This window comes from Parambassis ranga, chromosome 21 (genome assembly GCF_900634625.1).
Source record: "Parambassis ranga chromosome 21, fParRan2.1, whole genome shotgun sequence".
NCBI classification, from domain to species: domain Eukaryota; kingdom Metazoa; phylum Chordata; class Actinopteri; family Ambassidae; genus Parambassis; species Parambassis ranga.
Window position 1 is genome coordinate 9,921,655 of NC_041041.1, and position 22,610 is coordinate 9,944,264.

Genomic DNA, 22,610 nt, shown 5'->3' on the forward strand with positions numbered 1-22,610 from the left:
ACCCCGGTTTGAGATTAACCCTGAAGAAACAAAGGGACTCTGGGCAACGAGCAGTTTACAGCAAACTGCCTGTTAATCTCCTCCCTGTTTCTTATTCAGTGTGAATGGAATGCACCCCGGACGGCCGGGATGATGTCACCCCAGTCTGCTGCCTCTTATTTTACACCATCTTCGTTCAAGAGCTGGAATGAAGCGAATACGCCCTTAAAGAAGAAGAAGCATAAAAAGGGGGAAAGATAACAGAGTGGAAAGACTCAGAGACAAAGAGAAGAAAAGAAAAACATAGAGAAAGCAGGAAAGCAGGAAATAAGTCACAGTCTGGGCTGAGCTACATCTGTTCGCAGTTAAAACACCACCAAAGGACATAAAATGAATGCAACCCCCCCGGCCTCCTCTCCACTGTTGTCCCTCTGCTGTGACACCAGTGTCGCCATGTCCTCACCACCTGTCTTTGTCTCATCGACCCATTTCATCCCTTTCTCACTACATTTTTCTCTTCTCTTACTTGTTCTCATTCTTGACCAGATAACTTCATTATTTTCCACAAAACTTTCTCCCGTTCTGCTCCACCTTTCCCTCCCCTCTGACTCACCCTTGTTCTGTTCTTGGCAGTTTTCCACTGCCAGAGAGGGGAAGTGAGGGTGAGAAGGAGGGAGGGAGAGAGGGAGGCTCAGGCTCAGGCCGGGGGAATGCGTGGATTCTCTGCCCTCCTCTCTGCTCCCTCTCTGGGGCCAGTATCGGGGCTAACGGCTGGAACATGTTTATAAAAGGAAAAGGTCCATTTACAGGACGTGTTTAGTGCTGGCCAGCATTTAAAAACTGTTGGGCTGCAGACACTGAAATTAGGCAGAACAATCACAGTCTTCAATGCAGCAGGGTTTTTTTTTTCCAGCAACAAACTGCAGAAAAGCCTCAGAGCTCAGATTTAGATGTCTGGCTTTAAAGCTCATTATACTACACAATGTGTTTCACATGTTTCCCCAAGCATGAAACAAGCAAGACTTCTTGTTTAAGTATTGTACATGTGGCAGTGCATTTAGAGTAAAAAATGCCTAATGATTACCTTCATTAGCTTTCGATCTGCAGTTTCTCTGCTGATTGTTTGGTCCATAAAATGTCACAATGATTCCCATCACTGTCTCCTAATGCAAACACCTCATTATATTCACCTAAGTACTACATGGGAGCAGCAGACAGCAGCAAATCCTCACAATGCAGTGAAGGTGAAGTGAAACAATAGTTGTCATTTGACAACAACAGCAGCCTTGGCAAAGGGTAAATACAGCTCACAGCTGCAGACACACACAAATAAAACCTTGTTTAAAAAAGTGCAAAACATTCAATACTTAACTAGGATTGTCAACAGAATAGCAGCAGGCTATCCTCCAATGTATGCTAACATTGCGCAGCATCTAGTCTGCCCTCATTTCAACAACATGTCCTCACAAAGGTTTGGTTGATAATACATACATCGGATAAAACAGTCATCCGAACATGGGAGCACTACAGCCACAAAAGTCGAAGTAAAGAGCCAGGAAGTAGGTTGGAGACAGACGGGGTAGTCTGTGGTTCGAGCCCCCTGACACTGTGAGCTGTTTTGTTTGTAATCATGACTGGATTTGGCACAAAAACTGCTGATCAAGGATGATTTTAAAACCAATTCATAACATTAAACACATTTTACAAGGAAAACTGCTCCTGTTGTGCTGTCGCCATTTTCTCCTGCTCTCACAAGGACTCCAATGCTGACCTAGGCTACCTCACCACCAACAGCTAGAGGCCTGCAAAGCTGGGTAGCATAGCTTAGCAGATCATGTGCTGGTTGGTGGTTAGATGTTTTCTATGCTGCGGCAGTGTCTGACAACAGAAATGATCACTGATACTAAAGCATCATAGGAAGATGAGAGCATGTCTACCTAAGAAAGGCCTGTTTGTACAACACCCTGGTAGTTTTTAGGCTGTCGTCAAAAAGAGCAGTGTCAGCCAGTTTGTGGCTAATCCTAGAGGGATTCTATTTCAGATGCAGGATCTGATTTTGTCTACACAGAACCCTGAACAGAGGGTGATCTCTGAAGGGAAGTAAACAAGCTCTTAGTTGTTTTTGTCATCTTTCTTTTAGGAAATTCAAACTGTCTCCAACACAATGATGATTCTGATCTCACTGCCTTTGTCGTGGATCAAAGTGAGATTTACTCCATGATGTGTCATTCCTCTAACACACACGTTTAACTTTGAGTAAGTTGGCGTGTCACATATTCATTATCTCTGTCTCAAACCCTTTGACTAGGCTTTAGTGCCGCTCTTTGTCATTTATGTGTGTGTGTGTGTGTTAATTTATGTGTGTAGTGCCTTTGAGTGCAGAGTGCCGGTAATGATAAGACACCAGTACAGCTGGTAAGCTAAATGAGGACTCCTTTTAAGCCAAGCCAAGAGTGAAGTGAACACACTGCAGGGACATGAAACACAGCACACCCCCTCTGTCTTTCTTTTTTTTCCCCCCTCTCTACCCCCTCAATGCACAGCCAAGCCTTACCTCACTCCCAATCTCCCCGGCTATAATTGCATGACTGTGGCTCCATCTCCTCTCTGTTTTACATCACCCTATCTCACCGCCCCTCCACAATCCCTGCGCAGGATCCATGACTGGATGTTGAGCTACAGTAATTAGAGCAGGCTGATACAGACAGAGGACACAGCGTCCCTTCATGCTCATGTTCTCTCCACCTGGGCGGATATTTTTAGCCCACCTTGAATGAGAAAGAACAAGCATCAACATGGCAACATGGCAGGGTGCCTGAGAGGCCGCGGCTCGATCAGATCCAGGGCCACAATCAGCCAGCTTCTGATTGTTTTTTTTTATCCTCTTGTCTAGAGAAGCAGCATGCTGCTCGTCCGGCTTCCCTTTTGACATCTGTTTTTTCCAAACACAAGATAACTAAATTAAGCACTGTGTCATTCCACCACCGTCACAACAGCTAATGCAGGATAATACAATAACCGTGCATGCCATGAAAACAGAAAGGCTCCTCTGTCTCTCACTGTTTATATGCAGGTGTGTGTGCACACACACACACACGTCTCCTGGGGGCTGCAAACTCTTATGACTTTCACTATACGCATGCACCCGACCCCCTTTGCATATCAAGCTCGCGGTGTGTTTGAGTAAAACAGTTTTATTCACAAGATGCATATCTGGTTTCCAGCCTGCAGACACACACACACACACACTGAATATTCCTCGGGTCTCGACCTCAGCCACCCCACCACACTGAGCAGCTTATCTTCAAACACAGCAATTTCTCACCTCAGGAGGCATGCAGGCTTTCTCCTACATAATAAATCAGGAGTTAGTGTCCAGATTTTAGTAGCCTAAAAACATCCGTCCTGTTTTCATCCATCTTGCATGTACAGTAAATTTAACATAACCTGAACACATCACATGCATCTGCTCCAGCTTCTCGACCTCCTTCAGACAGTATAATGGTCTTCCAGCTCAGGTCCTTCCCACGGTCAGTCAACAGGCCGTATATTATCAGGGTAATTACCTTCGGAGAATAGATGCCTTTCTAATGCCTCCCCATTTACTCAGTGGGTGCATTCAGTCTCCGCCACGTCATACCTCACATATCATGGCAATGGCAATTCAATAAAAGATGCACGCACAATGACACATTTTTGCAGCCAGCAGGCAGAGATAAGAGCAGCAGTGGAGGGTCAGCAGGGAAGGCCCACATGTCAGGCTGTGAGCAATGTTGCTCAGCACTAATGGCCGTCTGCATTTAGCCGTAAAGATAGAACAGGGGAGCAGACAATTAGGTTATCTTGTGTTTCGCATTTTGGAAAGCTGTAAGCTATTGAATGACCTAGACTGTATTTAGGCTACAGTTATTGCCCTGTTTATTTCTTTGTCCTGTAATTGTTGTGCAGGTCAACAGAGCAGGCAGCACAAAGCCAGGTGTTCAACAGCTGTGTCCACTGAGGTTAAGGAGTACCACCTGCTGTGTGTGTGTGTGTGTGTGTGTTTCTAAGTAACACTTTGAGCACACAAATCATCACAGATCATCACAGCAACAACAAGCAGCTGGTTAGCATATCTAATCTCAGATTATATTCTTCTATATTCATACTCGCTATTTAGTGGCATGCAATAGCCTAGAAGAACCTGGATCGTCAACTAACAATGGTCCAAATGTGTGACGTGATAGAAACTTCCTGCCTTCAGTGATTTTAGCTTCATAACAGAATGCTAGAGAAAATGCTGAAGATGTCGCCCCACCACACGTGGCCTTCTACCATACTGTTTACTAGGTCAATATAGCAACCTTTAACGGTTTATTACTGTAACATACAGTGGCTACAGTATGATTAACCGATACAATGTTATCAGGTTGGAAATCTTATCAACACTCATGCACTACCAGAGTGCATGCAGTGTATGGCCTACAACCAGGCGGTGTGCAAATGAAAGCCCTTGAAATTAGACACAACGTTATAGTTGCCAGGCAACTTAGTGGAGACCTACACAAGGGCTCCTGCTATCATCTGAGGGCTTCAGAGGAGCTGCTAGTCTGATTCTGTTGCTTTTAAGAGTAAGCCAAGCTCACTCTTCTATCCATGCTAACCTAAGCTAACAGGCTTTCAACCCATTTAACACTGAAATGAGTGGGTATATGCAGCATTTTATCGCAAAAGTCTTCATGCTTTTCTGCATAGAAGCCAGTACAGTGGTTCAACATTAAGATTAAGAAACCTTTATTAGGTCACAATGGGGAAATTGCATTTCTCTAGTAAATTCAGTGACTGAATGAACAGTGTGTGAGCTTGAAACAGATACAATTAGTGGCCTTACACACTGCAGACAAATTCCAGTCAAGTGTAAAAGGAGCATCATGAAAGTGGTACAAATCAAACTAAGCTTTTGAATTTGAATATGAATTGAACACAACCAAACACCTGTGGTCACTCTGTGCATGTGTTGAGCTTTTATTAACCCCGTGCTGTTTGTGCCATCAGGCCAGCTAATCTAACAGCACATTAACTCATGTGTACTCAGAGGCTGGACTACTTAGCGCTGCAGTGCGAGACCTAAAAGGTGAGTATTTTCACAACCTCTGAGCACACTCTGACGAACACACATGCTCTCTGAATGACCACCCAAACACCGTGTTTGTATGCCATTAGAGCAGCTGCCACTTGGCACCACAACATCTTACAATATTGATGAAGAGAGCCATCAAACCCCCAGCATTGGGCTGTGGGATACACACAAACACACGCCTGATGTCCTCTCCTTTTGACAGCTGTCTGTCACTCTGGTGTCACTCTTGTCCACTTATGGGAGCTTTTGCCATGCTGTTAACTTCACAACTCCACACAAATATAGGAGTGTCACTGTGTGTGTGTGGTCCAAGATGGAAAATGTGAAGGTTTCAGTTCACACACACTTTTCCTGTGCCTCATATGTGTAATGTTTAGGAGGAGAATGTCCCCTCCCCTGTGCCAATAATGAGCTCATTGCGCATAACTGTAAAGTGATGGTTGATCTAAAATCGAAAAACCCCCTAACAATGCCAGACTCTGGGGGGTCTGTGCATGGCTCATTTTCACCTCGGCACCGGGTTGTCTCGGATGACACACTGATTATTTTCCAGATGTGTTCAAGCCGCTTTAGCTTCACGAACAAAAGCTGCTGCGTGTTACTCCAGAAGGACACTTTCGTGCGTAATGGTAATAAAGTGTTTGGCACAGACAGAAGACAACATTTGAAGCCCAACAACGACAAATATCATGATGTTAACTTAAAAAACAGTCAAACTTACCTCTGCATTACAGACAGCCGCGGCCAGCAGCAGGAGCACAGAGACACTCCTCAACATCTGGACAGACAAAAAGAGAAAGTACGGATTAGTCGGAGAAAGAATTAACAAATGCGCGAATGCTCGGTTTCCACTGAAGACATCAAACTTGTGGATAAACAGCCGAATTTCACTCTACAACGTTACCATTTTTGTACGAGCGGCTTCGTTCGGGAATGTGCTCCGGAAAAAAGGGGGTGCTGGTCCGGATATTTGTCGGGACGCAGTCGAGCAGAGGGTCCGTGATTTCAAGAAATTTGAGGAGCGCTGAGAAATTCCTGCCAGCCCGTCAGTCTCTCCTCCTCCTCTCTCCGCACCGCGGCCAATGAAAACGTCTGGAGTCCTCCGAGGACGTTTACAGAGGAGCACAGGATGGGGAGGAACCGGAGAAAGTGTGTGTCGGTGCGTGTTTTGTGTGTAAATATGATGGTTTTATAAAATGCATTTTAAACAGAAAGGTACTGATTACTGATGACTGTCTATCAATACTTCGGAGAGTTTGCCTGGCTGCATAGCTCTAGTAGTTCAGTGTTTTAATGTCTCAGAAAATAAAATTTTTACTGGGATGATTTTACTAAACGGTAAATCAGCTATTATGACAGTTACGGTAAGAAGAAAAAAACCCATCATGTGAGATGAAAAGAATCAGGTTTCTATCTGGACATGGAAAGGCGGTTAATAAGTGTGATTCTGACCCTGTTAGATGGTTTGTTCCATTAGTCTGTCCAATCAAATCAAACCAGTTTCCAGAAATCATAACAAGAAATTTATGCATAACTCTCCAAACTAACATCCTGTCTCTCAACGCTATAGACAAAGAATAGGAAGCGTGGAAATGGGTGGACACTGTGGACAATACCTCAGTTTGGTGAACTTAAATTCTGCTTTCTTGTGGCAGCTGAAGGCATTATAGTTCCTGATATGTTTGTCTGTGTGGAGTGAGTGTGCACTTTACAAAAAAACTGATAGCAGCACCTCACACTGTCTACCTCTGAGGACAGAATTTGTCACAGATGGAAAAATATAACTTATCCTGGTCCCCTCCATATCAAACTGTCATAGTTCCTCTGGCCACTAGAGGGCACTGTCCCTGAACAACAACAATACAATGGATTGTAACGAGCCACCTCAGAAACAATCTTTTTAATGCCGTTTAGTCTCCTTTTAACAAAACTATTTAGGAGTTACTGAACACATATTCATGTGATATAAACATGTGAATATTATCAACCAAAGTGTCAGGAAGACCAGATGGTTCTGGTTTCAGTCTTTGGCTGCAGGTCCTTCACATTTCTTATCATATCAGTCTGTTGTTCTCTTTCAGCTGTGAATAGTCTGTCACATCATTGATCTAAGAGACCATTCAAGCAAAAGACATGTCCTCCTCCAGCAGCATCCTTCACTCAGACCCTGATGCCCATGAACAGAATGACCTTTTTACCTCATGGAGTGACAGATTTATGTTCAAAGGTTCCTGTGATATCATAGTTTCAGGATTATACATCACCTCTGGTGAGCAGGCTCCACCGTGAAGTAATTAAAGCGTGGTTAGGAAGGACAGTCTGAGGCACCGAACACAGCAGCTCACTGAATTCTGAACAGAAAGACGAGGATGAAAGACTTTCCCCGCACTGCAAGCCATCAATTATACCTCATCCCCTTTCAGTATTTACATAGATACTGTGATTATTATGTTTCTGTAGCAATGTGTGTGTGTTGTTATGGTTCTCTGACTGTGTATGAGTTTTTGTTTGCTGTATTTAGACCTCTTAGATGACTTAGATGGCATTTCACTATGGACGGATATGATGTATTTTTCTATATTGTCTAACTCATTCTGTGACCTTTGCTGTGCAGGAAGCTGTGTGAAAAGGCTTTTTCTCTTTGTGCTTCCCATTGGGAGTTGTGTGAAGGCAACAAAGCAACAGGGTTGCAGCATTGTAGAGGGATGACTGAACTGTTGAGTTTTTGTGGTAATTTGTTAGCGACCAATTCTGACTCCTAAAACGTGTTTATGCAGAAAAAAAAACAAGTTTGACAAAGTGTGTTTGGGTCCTTGGGGAGGATGGCTGCGTGGGGTTCAAAGCCCTTTGTGGCTTCACAGGGAGCCGTGTGTCGTCTGATAAGGTGTCTCAAGAGAATACCTGAGTCGACGGCAGGTGGTGATGAAAAACCTGAGTCTGAAGAAAAATACGATGTACACATGGGGTGTGAAGTTAAAAAGAAGCCTGTAAACCTCTGCTGCTATTTGGGCCAACATGGCTCACAGCCTTTAATGCTACACTGATAATTCCCACTAAAATGTCAAACACATAAACAACAGAAGAGGTTCACAATCAGCAACACGTCATGGCTTGTAAAAGAAGCTGCTCCTGCAACAAACCTGCTGTTGTGTCCAAGCTTGACTGGTAGATTTTACCATCACATGTGGACACTCAAATTAACTTCCCACTGCTTTCACTTGTCCCTAATGTTTATTTGTTTGCAGTTTTTCTGGGATTTGTGGTTTTGTGGTTAGCAGGGCAGTTCCTTATTTGAATCTGGCTGGGGCCTTTCTGTGAGGAGGTTGCATGTACTCTGTGCCTGTAAGGCTTTTCCAATTCTAATTCTAACCCTAACAGCTGAAGAGTACACTTTTAAATATAAATATCAACTTGCAGGGTTCCAGGGTACAGAACTAGCACATCACGGTGAACAGGAAGTCTTACTTACACACTAGACCTCCCATTTAACAGCTGCCAGCACGCTCTTCATGGATCATGCCATAGACAGCATCCTTCAGAGGAGGCAGCCCCTCAATGGGGACACAGGTAGTGACAGTACAGGGCAGTCTATTCTGTCCTTTTGGGTCTATACATGATCTTTTAAAATCTACTGTAGTAGCCAGGAAACTGAAACTAGAACTGAAAGGGACAAAGGATGCTTCCACAAAGTGTTGTACTGTTTCTTTGTCACGTACCTTTCGTTTTCAGTCACTGTGTGGTTTAAACCAACCTCCCTGACAATGATAAACATGTCTTACAAGGCAGATTTCTACTTGTGTTCTGATTGGGTAAAAAACAGACCTTTGTACAAGATTTTCTGGCACATCTAAATCTACCATTTTCTGTTTAATTCAATTCAATTCAATTCAGTTTTATTTATATAGCGCATATTACAATCAGACATTGTCTCAAAGCGCTTCACAGGAACCCCCCTAAGAGCACTGTGGCAAGGAAAAACTCCCTTTAAGAGGAAGAAACCTTGAGCAGGACCCGTCAGCTTAAGGGGGAACCAGTCCTGCCGCTAGTCAGAGAGGATGAAGGAGAGAGAGAGAGAGAGAGAGAGAGAGAGAGAGAGGATGAAGGAGAGAGAGAGAGGATGAAGGAGAGAGAGAGAGAGAGAGAGAGAGAGGATGAAGGAGAGAGAGAGAGGAAAGAGAGAGAGAGAGGATGAAGGAGAGAGAGAGAGAGAGAGAGAGAGGAGCAAACATGATACAAACATGATACAGTACAGAGCAAACATGACAGCGAGATGAAACAGTGATTATATTGTAATAGATATCTATATATATCGTTAGTCCATAAGTAGGAATAGTAATTTGGTAGCAAAGATGAGCAGCAGGGGCTAGTGAAGTCGATGAGCACAGGAGAGATCAGGGGCCAGACTGCAGGTCAGTATGCAGGTCTGAGACCTGCAAAGAGAGAGAGCGGAGAGAGGAAGACAATAAACACAGATTATGAGACGATATTACCCAGTATGATCCAGACTAAGGAGAGTAGAGGAGAGGTCAGAGGGTGATGGGGAAACTGCTCAGAGGATCGTGTTTGTGCCCCCCGACAACGTAGAGCAAGAGAGACTTCACGGGCCGGACTGCAGGTCAGCGTGCAGGTCTTGAGACCAGTGTGAGCCAGACTAAGGAGAGAAAAGGAGAGGTTAGAGGGTGAGAGGGAAACTGCTCAGTGGATCATGTTTGTGCCCCTGACAGCATAGGCCTAGAGCAGCATAGCTGTGCTACACACTAGGTCTAAGGCCTAAGGTCTAACTGTACACCTTACTAAACAGAAAAGTTTTAAGTCTAGTCTTAAAGGTGGAGGCAGTGTCTGCCTCTCGGACCCAGATTGGTAACTGGTTCCATAATAGCGGTGCCTGATAGCTGAAAGCTCGTCCTCCCATTCTACTTTTATGAATCCTAGGAACTACAAGTAAACCTGCACTCAGAGATCTGAGTGTCCTATTAGGAACATATGGTACAATCAGGTCCTGCAGATACAATGGAGCAAGTCCATGAAGAGCCTTGTAGGTTAGAAGAAGGATCTTGAAGTGTATTCTTGAGTCCACTGGGAGCCAGTGAAGAGACGCTAGAACAGGAGAGATATGATCCCTTTTGCTGCTTCTTGTCAGAACTCTAGCTGCTGCGTTCTGGATCAGCTGCAGACTGTTGATGGAGTAATGTGGACATCCTGACAATAAAGAGTTGCAGTAGTCCAGTCTTGAAGTGACAAAAGCATGGATGAGCTTTTCAGCATCACTCTGAGAGAGGATGCTCCTGATCTTAGTAATATTACGCAGGTGAAAGAAAGCGGTCTTGGAGACCTGCTTAATATGAGAGACAAACGACATGTCTTGATCAAAGATAAGGCCAAGGTTCCTCACAGTCGTACTGGAGGCCAGAGTAATTCCATCCAGAGAGAAAGTATTATCTGATAAACTAGTTCTGAGATGTTTAGGTCCAAAAACAATGACCTCAGTCTTGTCCGAGTTTAATAGTAAAAAGTTGGAGGACATCCAGTCCTTTATGTCCTTTAGACACGCCTGTAGTCTGACTAGCGGCTCCGTTTCTTCAGGCTTCATGGATAAATACAGCTGGGTATCATCAGCATAACAATGAAAGTTTATGCTGTGCTTCTGGATGATGTTTCCTAGAGGGAGCATGTAGAGGGTGAACAGGATCGGTCCGAGCACAGAACCCTGTGGAACACCGTGATTAACCCTTGTACCTGTGGAAGACACATCGTTAGCATGAACAAAGTGAAATCTGTCATATAAATATTATTTAAACCAGCGCAGTGCTGTTCCTGTAATCCTGATCTCGTGTTCTAATCTGTGTAGCAGGATGCGATGATCTACGGTGTCGAAGGCAGCACTGAGATCCAGTAGAACGAGTACAGAGACGAGTCCCCGGTCCGATGCCGGGGGCTCGTCTCATTTTGTTTACATCCTCTCAGAACACGATAAACGGGGGAAGAAAAGCGGACCAAAGTGTGAAACACTGCGGTTGTGAACGACAATTAGCTAATACACAATCCTGTTTAGAAGAAATTAGCCACAGCCAAGCACAATGTCTGAAAACGGCACCCCGATCTCTTTCAACATTGTTGTTTTGACAACACACACACACACACGGTACAGACCTTTCTACCTCATAGAACACACAATAAAACATATAAAAGACTAGAATAAATGCAAACTGAATGTCCCCAGGAGCAGCTTGATTGATTGGTTATGTGAATGCTGGTTGCCAGTTCTTCCTGTATCACCTACACACAGGCCATTGTGTGAAAATCTAAACACACTGACTCAAAAAAGGCCACACATTTGTTCTGCAGGCAGCTTGGTGAAGATGCACACAAACCACTTTCATGTCCAACGGAGCTCTCTCTCTCTCTCTCTCTCTCTCCGTGCAATCACTGTATAAACCTGTGTTCTTCTACCACTGTTTTATATTCATGCACATACATACAGAGACCGTGTGCAGTGTTCAGAACAGAGAACAGAGGTATTAGCTCCTCTCGTGTCTCTCTGTGTTCTGCCAGGGGCTTTCCAAGAGGCATCTCAAATATTCACAAACATCCATCAATGCCTGAAAGGGTCAGAGACTCGCCAAAGAGAATTCCACAAATACACACACTGACACACACACACACATGCAGCATGCACATTCAATTAGTTTCTCTTTTGCTGCTGGAGCTCTCTTTAATCACAGGATTTGTATCATCTCTTTCTGACGCCTGCAGACAAAAAGTGTGAGTGTGATTCAGAAGCAGCCTGGGTGTGTGTGTGTGTGTGTGTGTGTGTGTGTGTGTGTGCGCAAAAAAGCAGAAAAGCTTTCTGATGTAAAGGAGTAATTAGTAAAAAGATGTTGCAATAGAATCCAGGTTATTATCAGTGTATGAAACAATATTTAATGCTCCAAAGAGCTCCATTAGTGTTAGCATGTATTAGCACTTTTTACCTGTTGCTGGTGAGAAACATGTCTGCATGTGAGGAAGCAGAAGACTGGCACCACGTTGTAGGGTCTATATCAAGACCTACGACAGTGTGTACAAACCTTCCATGACATCACCTTGTAGGTTTCTGAAAAACTAGTTTAAGTCTCTGTGGGAGCTTCCAACTGTCACCATGTTGGCAGCGTCACAGTCCACAAACACTCCAGAAGGCAGCTTGTCATTTGGCACCAGCCTGTTACCAATAATTATGCGTAATTTTAAGTCCTAATACAATTAAATGAGAAAAAAGATTCACCCTCAGCTATAGACCAAACTGTTTTTTTGTACCTGGCAGCCCCTAGAGCCCCTTCATGTCTCAGCCCCGGAGGGCCACCACTTGGTGGGGCAAAAGCAGCCGCCATGAAATGAGGCATTGCATGTTGACAATGACGCAGCTCCTTGTGTAAAACTCACAGTGATGGTCAGTGCTTGTTTCTAGTTCCTTCTTATCAGTGATGGGGAAGTGGATTGACTCTTAGATATCTATTTGATAGAAACACTCCTAGAGACAGGCACTATACATTTAGGTTAGACTTATGTTCCAGGAAACGATGTGGCCTCTACTCTAATAGCATGTGTGTGTGTGTGTGTGTATACCTTTGTGGTTAGGAGTTGAGGCTTGAGACTTCCTATATTAGGCTCAAAATGTTATGTGCGAATGACTCCTGTGCCACTTTAATGTGCACAATACTTTCCTGTCAGATTAATTGCAAATTGAAGAGAGCAGATAATGGTTGCAATCAAAACCGCTAATCATGGTTAATCATGGCTGTGTCAAGATGGGAAGTTTTTAAAGGCTTTTACGTCTTTAATGTGAAAAATGAGAGGAAGATATTAAAAGAATTCACGTATTGTTGGTGAAAAACAATCATCTCTTTTCTCTGCTGGTTAGCTCTTCTTATAATGTGATCGAAGGGGCCCAGTGACCACAGTTCTCTTTCATTAACCTTTCATTTCGACAAACAAAAACTCCTAAATGCACACACACACACACACGCATGCATATGCATTGTCACAGAGTCAAAAAATCATTGTCCTCCTCTCACACACTTGCATGCACTCACACATCTGGTTTGCACTGACCTGCTGGGCTAACTCACAGCACACTGCATTCTGAGGCTGCTTCCAGCATGTGAAGGACAATCAGGGTCAATCAGATAGACCGTTTGTCTCTGTGTGTGAACTGAAGTGTGAACTTCCTGTTTCTGTTTTCTCTTTTCAATTGAAGCCCCTGTGTGTGTGGGTGGGTGAGCGTGTCATGTGCATGTGGACACATGAATTATGAACTAGGTCAGCTAACAACATTTTCCATTTCTTACTTGATGAATCCTTATAGCACCTTGTCAACATTGTGACATTAGTGGCCTTCCAAGATAAGGACCATCTTCCAGGCTTTCTTCATTCTTCATAACACTTTATATATTTTGTTTATCTGGTTATTATGATGACAAACATGGAATTAAATGTTTCAAAGCAAAAAATGCCTGATCGAAGCAGTTCAGCTAACTTTGCCAGCTGGCTTTCGGTGTTGCACCTTGGCATCTGAGGAAGTGATCTGAAAGTTATAGAAGGGTTAGTGTCAGATCAGCCCAGGGTGTTTGGTTACCTCACTGTGATAGCATGCTGTAAACTGCTTATTTTAAAAGCTTATTTTAACAACCAGATCAGCACTGGGTGTTCATGCCAGGATACACGTGTCTATATAAGGGTCCTTGTATACCTGTACTAATATTAGCTAGTGATGCACACTGAGTGAAAACAAACTTCACACAAAAATCGGTTCTAAAAAAAACTCTCTACCTTTACTCTCTAACCTTTATTCAACTTTTACATTAGCTTTATGATTAATGTTAATGTTTACATTGTGTTGCTGGTTGTTGCTGTTACATGGTTAGAACTGCTGGAGAGGAAGAGAGAGAGAGAGAGGGAGAGAGAGAGAGAGAGGGAGGGAATATTGGAAATTGATGTGATTCTTTTAGGGAGTAAGGAGTGTGTGACAGTTTTGGGCACATGCATGTGATTTAGATACAATCACACACATTCATTTCAATGATGCAATTCTTAAAGGTCTTCTTAAAACACCCACATTCCCATCACCACAGTAAAAAGTGCACAACAGCTAACAGAAAGGTCAGAAATGTGTCAGTGAAGCACTGCATTTTAAACCCACACAGCCCTGCATGTTTAATATCAGTGCGTAGCTACATAATCAATAATGATGTTAGCCTGTTGAGAGACCAGAGAAAGGGAAGCATTAGTAACAAAGTTGTTTTTTTACACCTGTCTGGGAGGAAATCTGGGGTTTTCACAGTCTGAATGGCGTCTTCACCCACAGGGGCAGAGTCTGGTCAAACTTGTGAAGACTCACTGTTACATTAGATATCATGCAGAAGCTGCAGCAGTGGTGAAGTCTTGCTCAACAGTTACCGTAACCATGTGCACACCATGAGTGTAAAGTTGTGCAGATGTTTTTCCATGACTGGACATCTATGACTAAATAAAGTGTTAAAATGATTTACCACATACTCTTATTTCTTGTTTATCTTCACAGAGGCTTATCAGTGCTTCATATGACATGACAGGAGGAGACTTCATGTTCCAAAAGGTGTGACAGTGATCTTAGGTTAGCAAAACAGCAACTAACCACTTCCTTTTCTCTGCGCCTCCATGACTATCTCACTGCGAGGCTGAAGAGGTGAAGTTCCAGTCTGTCTGTTGGATGGTGAACATGTTCAGCATTACCCGAGCAGCTCTGCTTCTCAGCCCACTGTTAGTGACATGGCACGTCTTTGCAGGTACAGAGCAGAATTCTGTGTGTGCACATTTCAGTAATGTTTATGTTGACTGTTCCTTTCTTTCAAACACTAGGGATTACTTTAAATAAACACAGGACTGAGGCGGTGTTCAGAGGAGAGTCGGTCACACTCACCTGCAACATATCCATGGAAAATGTAACATTTATCAAATGGACCAGAGGCAGACCTCTTTTTACCTATTCCATGTTGTCCAATCAGACTTTTTCAAATTTTTCATCTGACAGACTGAAAATAGATGTTGACTTCCCTTCAACACTGAATATTACTAATGTTCAACTTGAGGATGCAGGAATTTATTCATGTGAAGCAACGGACCGAATTGGCACACACAATGTCACCTGGAATTTAACTGTGTCTGAGAACCCTGAAGGTAAGGTTTCTACACAAAGCATATTACAGTATTTCAAACTGAATGCTACTTAAATGTAATTCACATCTGATTTTATGCAGAAGAGAGCTTTCCATGGTATTTTGTTTACCTTCTCCCATCTGCAAGTGCATTTCTTCTGTGTGTCATCATGTCAGCTGTCTGCCTCTGCAGGTGAGTGATACCTTTTAGCTTCAGGTTTGCACTTTGCTGTGTTCTGTTGAGGTGCAGTGTAGATAAGACCGCTTTGACTGTAAAGACTGATCAACTGCAAAACTGTGTGTGTCTGAATTTCAGTACCAATAATAATAACCTGTCATGTAATGTTGTTTTCACTCTGTGTTTTATAATAGGCATTAATTCTAAATATAGTTTTACAACATTAAAATTTGTAGCAAAAGATGTGAAGATATATTAACCTTGTTTGCTGTCTCTAGTACGATGTTACACAAATTGGCCTCTGTTGCTGAAAGATAACATCTAATGTTTAAAATAAGCAGAGATGCAAAAAAGGTGAAGTTAAAGTTAGAGACGTGATGCACAGTCATTCTACTGAAACATGTATTAGCCCGATGTGACGGCTCTCTTGTGGTGGTTTTGTACACATTACATGGTACAATTAGGAGGAAATGGCGATGAAGCGCTGTGATAGGGTAATGGTGAAACAGACAGAGGACACAAAGGTTCATACATCATACGACTTTGACAAGATACAGGCTGATTTCAGCATGTATGTGTACTTTAGAAATAAAAATATTAAAGTTAGAAAATAGAGCATACTGCTCTCCTACATTTACACATGGTCCTTCCTTTGTATAAGTTACTGTCATAGACCTCCTCCAGAATGTGGTTGATTGCATCATCACCATTGTCACAATGTCAACCACTGAGTTGCCTCTCTGTTTTTGAGAAGAGGTCGTTGTCTGAAGGTTACACATAACATGAAAAGGGAGGTGGAAGAAATCAACACTACAAACGTCTAAAGTGCACACATCTTGTCAGCTTGTTCAGCCACACTGAATCTTGATTATTAATGATGGGCTCAGACACCAGTGTAACAGGCCTGTGTGATGGTAGTAGACCAGCAGCAGCGCTCTATTTGAATCACAGATTGCGGTTTGCTTGGAAAGAGCTCTCTGTTTCTACAGTTCAATTCTTGTTGAAAGTGCTGGACTTAAGTCTAATTTACATTACATTTAATTTACAAATTGCAAAAAACAATTCTCTCAGGATCCATCTGAGCAATAGAAGAGTGTCTCTGGACAGGCTGAATCAGCTTCTCATCAGACCCAAAGTGTCTTAAAGCACAGCGAACTGACAGCTTGTAGTGTTTGTGACTGCATGGACATGTTGCTGACTGTCACCCGGCTTTGCAGCAATGCGCTCATTGATCTCATGGATCTGATAGATTGTGGTTATCTGAGGAGTCAGTAACTGCACTTCAACAAGCAGTAATGTGCTGATACATATATAAACTGACTTTGAAAATGCACATACTTTGCTCTTTGATTAACATGTAGTCTGTCAGTTTTAGTTATAATTTAGAAAATGACCTGACACACACTCACATGTGATAGTAGCCAAGTAGGGCTAAAACTACTGTAACCATGCTTTCATTATTAGCAAGAGTAGACGGAGGAAAACAGCTAAGATGTCTTTTTTTTGTCATCACTGTATTTGCAGGAAACACAGGACGGTGCCATCAAATCAAGATGCAGCGCAGCCTCAGTTTTATTCACAGTCAGGAGAAGCAGAGGTTTGAAGAACTTTGTCATCTTTAAAGGTTCTTTGTTTCAGTTTGGTTGCACTTAATTTTTACTTTTGTTTTGTTTTTATTTTTTTTTTTACAGGGGATCCCCCAGGGTCCACGGAATGCCACGGACTACAGGACAAATAACAAGCAGAGTCAGTACATGGAGAGGCTGAATTCAATCTATGGACACCTCTGAGCTCACAGCCAGTTTAAAAGAGAGACAAACCTAGATGGATGTTTTGTATTTCAGTTCTAAAGCAGATGGTTGAAGAGTACTGATGTATGCATCTGCTTTAGAACAAACCCAAGACTTCCTGACTTAAACTGTGATATGTTTGCCCCCTGGTGTTCAAAGAGGGCATAACAGGGTTATAAAATGTGCTTTCTGAGTGCAGTTTTATTGGTAAAACATTACCTTCAAAAGTTACTCATATGTCTGCTTTACCATTAACACATCATTTTTTTGTATGTTATGGTTATATATTTAATGTGTTCTTCACTATTTAAGATGCTTAAGTATGTTCTATTGCATGTGCAAGATATTAATATTTAATATTAATATCTTGAATGTTGTCACATTTGTTCCACACTCACTTGTGTGTTTTTTTTAATAAAGTTGACTAAATACTCACCTCCTGTTGTGCAGGTGGTGTGTTCAGTGAAGGCATAACATGCTTACTTTTTTCTGTGCTTCATGAGTGCAGCTCTTATTGAATAGCTGCCAGTAAATAAATGAGGAATTAACTTCTACCACAAACAGCATCATATAGGGATAAAAACATGATGTGTATACTGGCCAAAAGTGCCATTCATCAAATATCCACTTGAGTCATGCTCCAAAGGGAGTCAGTCTCATTAGAACCAACCTTTACAGAGGAAATTGGTGTAAAGGAGAGTCAGGCTTGCCAAGAAGAAGACATCTAGAGCTACAAACCACTTTTTAGGATGCCATGGTTTAATATCAGTGAATGAGTAACTCTTAATCAAGCATTTAGTTCATTTTCAGCCACTGTACGATTCATATTTATGTCTCCAGCAGAGAGATAGGCCTTATTTTTCTTGTTTGTAAAAAGTGTCTTTCCTGTGTCCAAGCTGTTCTCAGGACCTCATATATTACCTAGTATTGGACATACTGTGGCAGCAGAGTGAAGAATATGTTTCACTTTATATTTCAGCTTCATTTTAAATGACAAGTTTACTGTAACTGTCTGATTTCTCTTTAGATAACTTCCTTTTCTTGGCTCCTCCTGCTGACTATTTAAAAGCTGATAGTAAAGCTCCAGTCTGTGTGACTCTCATCATGTTCAGCCTAAATCAAGCAGCTCTGCTTTTCATTCAGCCGTTTGTGATATGGCAGGTCCTTGCAGGTACAGAGCAGACTTCTGTTTCTTTTTTTCAGACACATTTGTTATTGACTGATTGTTTCCTTTTCAACTTTAGAGATTTCTACAGGCGACCAGAGGACTGAGGTGGTGCTCAGAGGAGAGTCGGTCACACTGACCTCCAACATGACCAGGAAAAATACAGTGTTAATCAAATGGACAAGAGGCCGATCTCTTTTTGTACATTCTAGGTTACTGAATCAGACTTTTTCAAATTTCTCATCTCTTAGACTGAGAATAGATGTCGACTTACCTTCAAAGTTAATTATTACTAATGTCCAGCCTGAGGATGCAGGCCTTTATATATGTGAAGTAACTGATCAAGGTGGGCCACACAGCGTCCAGTGGAATTTGACTGTGTCTGAGAATCATGGAGGTAAGTACAGCAGAGCTACTCATTAGTAGACAAGACATAATAAAGCTTAAAGCTCAAGTTGGATGCTATTTAATCTAATTCACATCTGATTTTCAGCAGAGAAAAGTTCACTGTGGAACTCAGCATCTCTACTCCTGCCTGAATTTGGATGTATTCTGTGTGTCATGTTAGCTGTCTGTGTCTGCAGGTGAGTTAGCTTTTAGCTTCAGATTAGCATGGATTAAAACTAATACATTTTTCAGGTCGCTTTGATAGATAGAGCTCAACCAAACTGACAAATCCTGTCTGTTGGAAAATGTCAGTTTACCCAAAATGACATGTGATGATATAGTTTTTATCTATATTTTTTATTTGTGCAGAAAACTGAAGACAAATCAGGATCCAGTCCAGCACCAGTTTCACTTTCAGCCCTTAGGAGCAGAGGTTTGACACATTCTTTGGAAAATGCACCTGCACTTCATTTTGCTTCTATTGAGTTTCTTTCATTGACTTCCTGTCTTACAGGGGATGACCCCACAACCACTGGATGGCAGCACAACTAACAAGCAGAGGACTGAAGTTAATCTATGGATACCTCTGAGCTCACAACCAGTTTAATATAAGATAAACATAATGTATGTTTTATTTTTTGGTTTCAAAGCAGGTGATTGAAGGGATACTGTCTGCCTTGTAATTAACAAATCTGTCATACACAGTGCTCTTAGTGTTTCAGTGTGTTCTAATGTATGTGAAGTTCAGCTTGCTGTCTTGAATGTTAATTTGTTTGGCACTCAACAATTAAATCTGCTGACAAGGTTTGTTGTAATAAAGTTTACTAACCTGAGAGACTTCAGATACCAATGCACAGATATGATTATGTGTGCCCTCTAGTGTTCGAGTGAGGAGAGAGCAAGGTAACTTTTTTGTATCTTACAAAAAGCCGACAACTCAACGATGCAACCATAAGTTCTACAACCTTCAAGAACAAAATTCAAACAAAACATCCAAAAATAGAACCAAAGACCAACCAGAAATGAGGAACTAATTCATGGGTTAGCGGCACAGGAATAAACACAGGGTAGCATGACAGGTTAAACCAGGATTAATGCAGGGGAGTATCACAGAAAGTAAAACTCAAATACACAAGACACAGGTGAACACAATCAGGACGGGGCAGGTAATCACAAAGGAGGGAAAACCCTAGGAAGTAAAAGGATACACAAGGAGAACATGACTTTCAAAATAAAATAAGAACCAAAATGACCAAAACCCAGGAAAACAGAATAACCCAAAACAACTAGAAATACAACTGAAAACCAAGGTTTAAAAAACAAACCCAGCCAAGCAAGGGATCATGACAGGAACTACCCAACCACAAATGGACTTGGGCTTAGATAAGTGTGGAAGTGACAAATACCACAGTTCACAAAATGTCGAGGGACTCAATGGGACGATCACATGACTTTTCTCAAAGAACAGTGGACAACATGCACTTAAAGGAAAAGTCAGTGGGTAACCTCCTATTAGCACTATCAGCTAGCAGATAACTCACATCTCAGGGTTGTGGCAGCGTCCAGTCATCACTCTGTAACCCAGCCAGTTTACTGCTTGTGGTTTTAAGTGCATTCATCATAGGACAGAGACAATCATAACTCCTGCATCCTGTTAGGAAGAACAGTACAGTACAGTTAGGAAGAAATGACGATGAAGCGCTGCGATAGGGTAATGGTGAAACAGACAGAGGACACAGGTTCATACATCATACGACTTTGACAAGATACAGGCTCATTTCAGCATTTGTACTTTAAAAATAAAAATATTAAAGTTAGAAAATATAGCATACTGCTCACCTACATTTACACATGGTCCTTCCTTTGTATAAGTTACTGTCATAGACAGGTTCATACATCATATGACTTTGACAAGATACAGGCTCATTTCAGCATGTATGCTATGCAGCATGCAAAAAGGTGAAGTCAGGGAAGTGATGCACACAGTCATTCAACTCAAACATTTATTAGCCCAATGTGATGGCTATCTTTGACAAGATATGGACTGATTTCAGCATATATTTGTACTTTAAAAATAAAAAAGTTCAATTTAAGAAATAGAGCGTACTGCTCTCCTACATTTACACATGGTCCCTGCTTTGTATAAGTCACTGTCATAGACCTCCTCCAGGGAGGTCACATCTGTTTTTGAGAAGAGGTCGTTGTCTGAAGGGTACATGCTACATGAGAAGGGAGGTGGAAGAAATCAACACTACAAACGTCTAGAAGAAAAATTTCAAAAATGAAAATTTTGAATTTGACTAGTCAATACACAGAGATAACAACTTTAAAATGAAACTTTATACCCTTGTAATACATCATATTAAATGTTACCTTATGGTACAAAGTAAGACATTTTTTAATATTTCATATTTGATTTGTATTATTACCATTATATAAGGTTATTGCATCATTCAAATAATCCAAAAGAATTGAATTTAGTTAGGCGATATATTCTTCAGGGTTTTTCTTCAAACCAACATGTCTCACCAAGTTTGTACTTTTAAAGTCTTGGATTATTTGACAGAATTTTGGGCCAAAAAACTAAATGAGGAAATGAAAAAAATAATGACTTCTTCATGAAAAAATGATGACAGTAAGAATGTCATTAGTTTTATAATTTTTGTTTTGTATAGTTTCTGTTTTTGTTACTTTTAATTTAAAAATTTAATTTATTATACTTATTTTGTATTTTAAAAATATTACATATATATAAATATCATATTTTTTATAAGCTGAGTGAACAAACAATCCACATAACCAGAGAATAACTGTTTGTGTAATGTTCAGTGTAGCTCTTGTATTTTTTTAATGAGAAGGTGCCGTTGTATTCATCAGATATACAGGCTTTATCCAGTAGAGGGCGAGTGGAGCCCATCACAGCCAGCTGACAAACCCAAGGACATAAAATGACATCACACTTACAGACAATTCCTACATTATTTTACATCTAAACCTTAACATTTCAAGATAGAGCATGAAAAGACATGTAAGCATGTCTTTGAAAAAATAAGGTGTAACTGACGTATCATGTAGGTTGCCTGTCCTTCCAGCAGATGGAGTCATCGTTACATAGACATTTTTCTTTTCTTATTATCTTTTACATCTCTCTTTATCTTTTGGCTATTTGTACACCTTGTGTTGGTGTTATCACGTAAATACTCAAACATGCAGCTTTATCTCAAAACTAATTTTGTCCTAATGTCTCAATAACAGATGTGTTCTGTGCATCATCACATTCTGTGTCCTGAGAGTGCGCCATTAAATTTGAATGACAACATAACCTTTTAAAGTCTATGTGTGTTGAGCACACATTGCCAGGTAATGTACGTGCACACTAGAAAAAAAAAGTTTAGCTAAATTTGGCCTGAAATCCTCACACCTTGTGCTGCACTGGAGCACACAAAAATGACCCATCTCATCAAGGGAAAAGGGACACAAAACCAGATGGAATAGGTTGGGTAAGTAATTTATTCGGTTATTTTGTAATTTAAATCAAAAGCCATTCTGGCCACACAGGCTCCAGAAAAAAAAGATCAAAAGTCACAAAGCAAAACTACTGGGCTCAAAAGGAGCAGCTCCAGCATCAGCAGGGAATTAAACAGTGAAGAGTGAAGCAACAAACAAACAAACACAAGAAAGATCCGACCTCTGGTGCAGCTCCTACTCAAACAACTTCACAATGTTCCCAATACACCAAATAACTAATTAGTTGTGTTGCCACAGTGGCATGTCGCTTTTCCTGCACAAATCACAAGCAGTTCTTCTCCTTCGTCTATCGCTG

General features: G+C 41.6%; 2 protein-coding genes across 3 annotated transcripts in view; one reads left to right on the plus strand and one right to left on the minus strand.

Moving 5' to 3' along the window:
* The window catches only part of LOC114426191 (follistatin-related protein 1-like), a 19,527-nt gene extending 13,338 nt beyond the window's left edge, over positions 1 to 6,189 (minus strand). Inside the window, exons 1-2 of the mRNA XM_028393433.1 lie at positions 6,003 to 6,189; positions 5,820 to 5,876 (exon numbers count right to left, since the gene is read on the minus strand). Coding sequence (XP_028249234.1) covers positions 5,820 to 5,876; positions 6,003 to 6,005 — 60 coding nt within the window. The 5' untranslated portion in view covers positions 6,006 to 6,189. The remainder of the gene's footprint in view (positions 1 to 5,819; positions 5,877 to 6,002) is intronic.
* Positions 6,141 to 17,665, plus strand: LOC114426192 (zwei Ig domain protein zig-1-like). 2 transcript variants are annotated; one of them, XM_028393435.1, is made up of 6 exons: positions 6,141 to 6,257; positions 14,655 to 14,898; positions 14,972 to 15,289; positions 15,370 to 15,460; positions 16,970 to 17,042; positions 17,137 to 17,665. In XM_028393435.1, the coding sequence occupies exons 2-6, from the start codon at positions 14,823 to 14,825 to the stop codon at positions 17,233 to 17,235; spliced, it is 657 nt and encodes a 218-aa protein (XP_028249236.1). In that variant the 5' UTR covers positions 6,141 to 6,257; positions 14,655 to 14,822; the 3' UTR covers positions 17,236 to 17,665. The 2 variants fall into 2 exon arrangements, with proteins under 2 accessions (XP_028249236.1, XP_028249237.1); XM_028393436.1 differs by having other exon boundaries at positions 14,994 to 15,289.
* Positions 17,666 to 22,610: the final 4,945 nt, after the last annotated feature.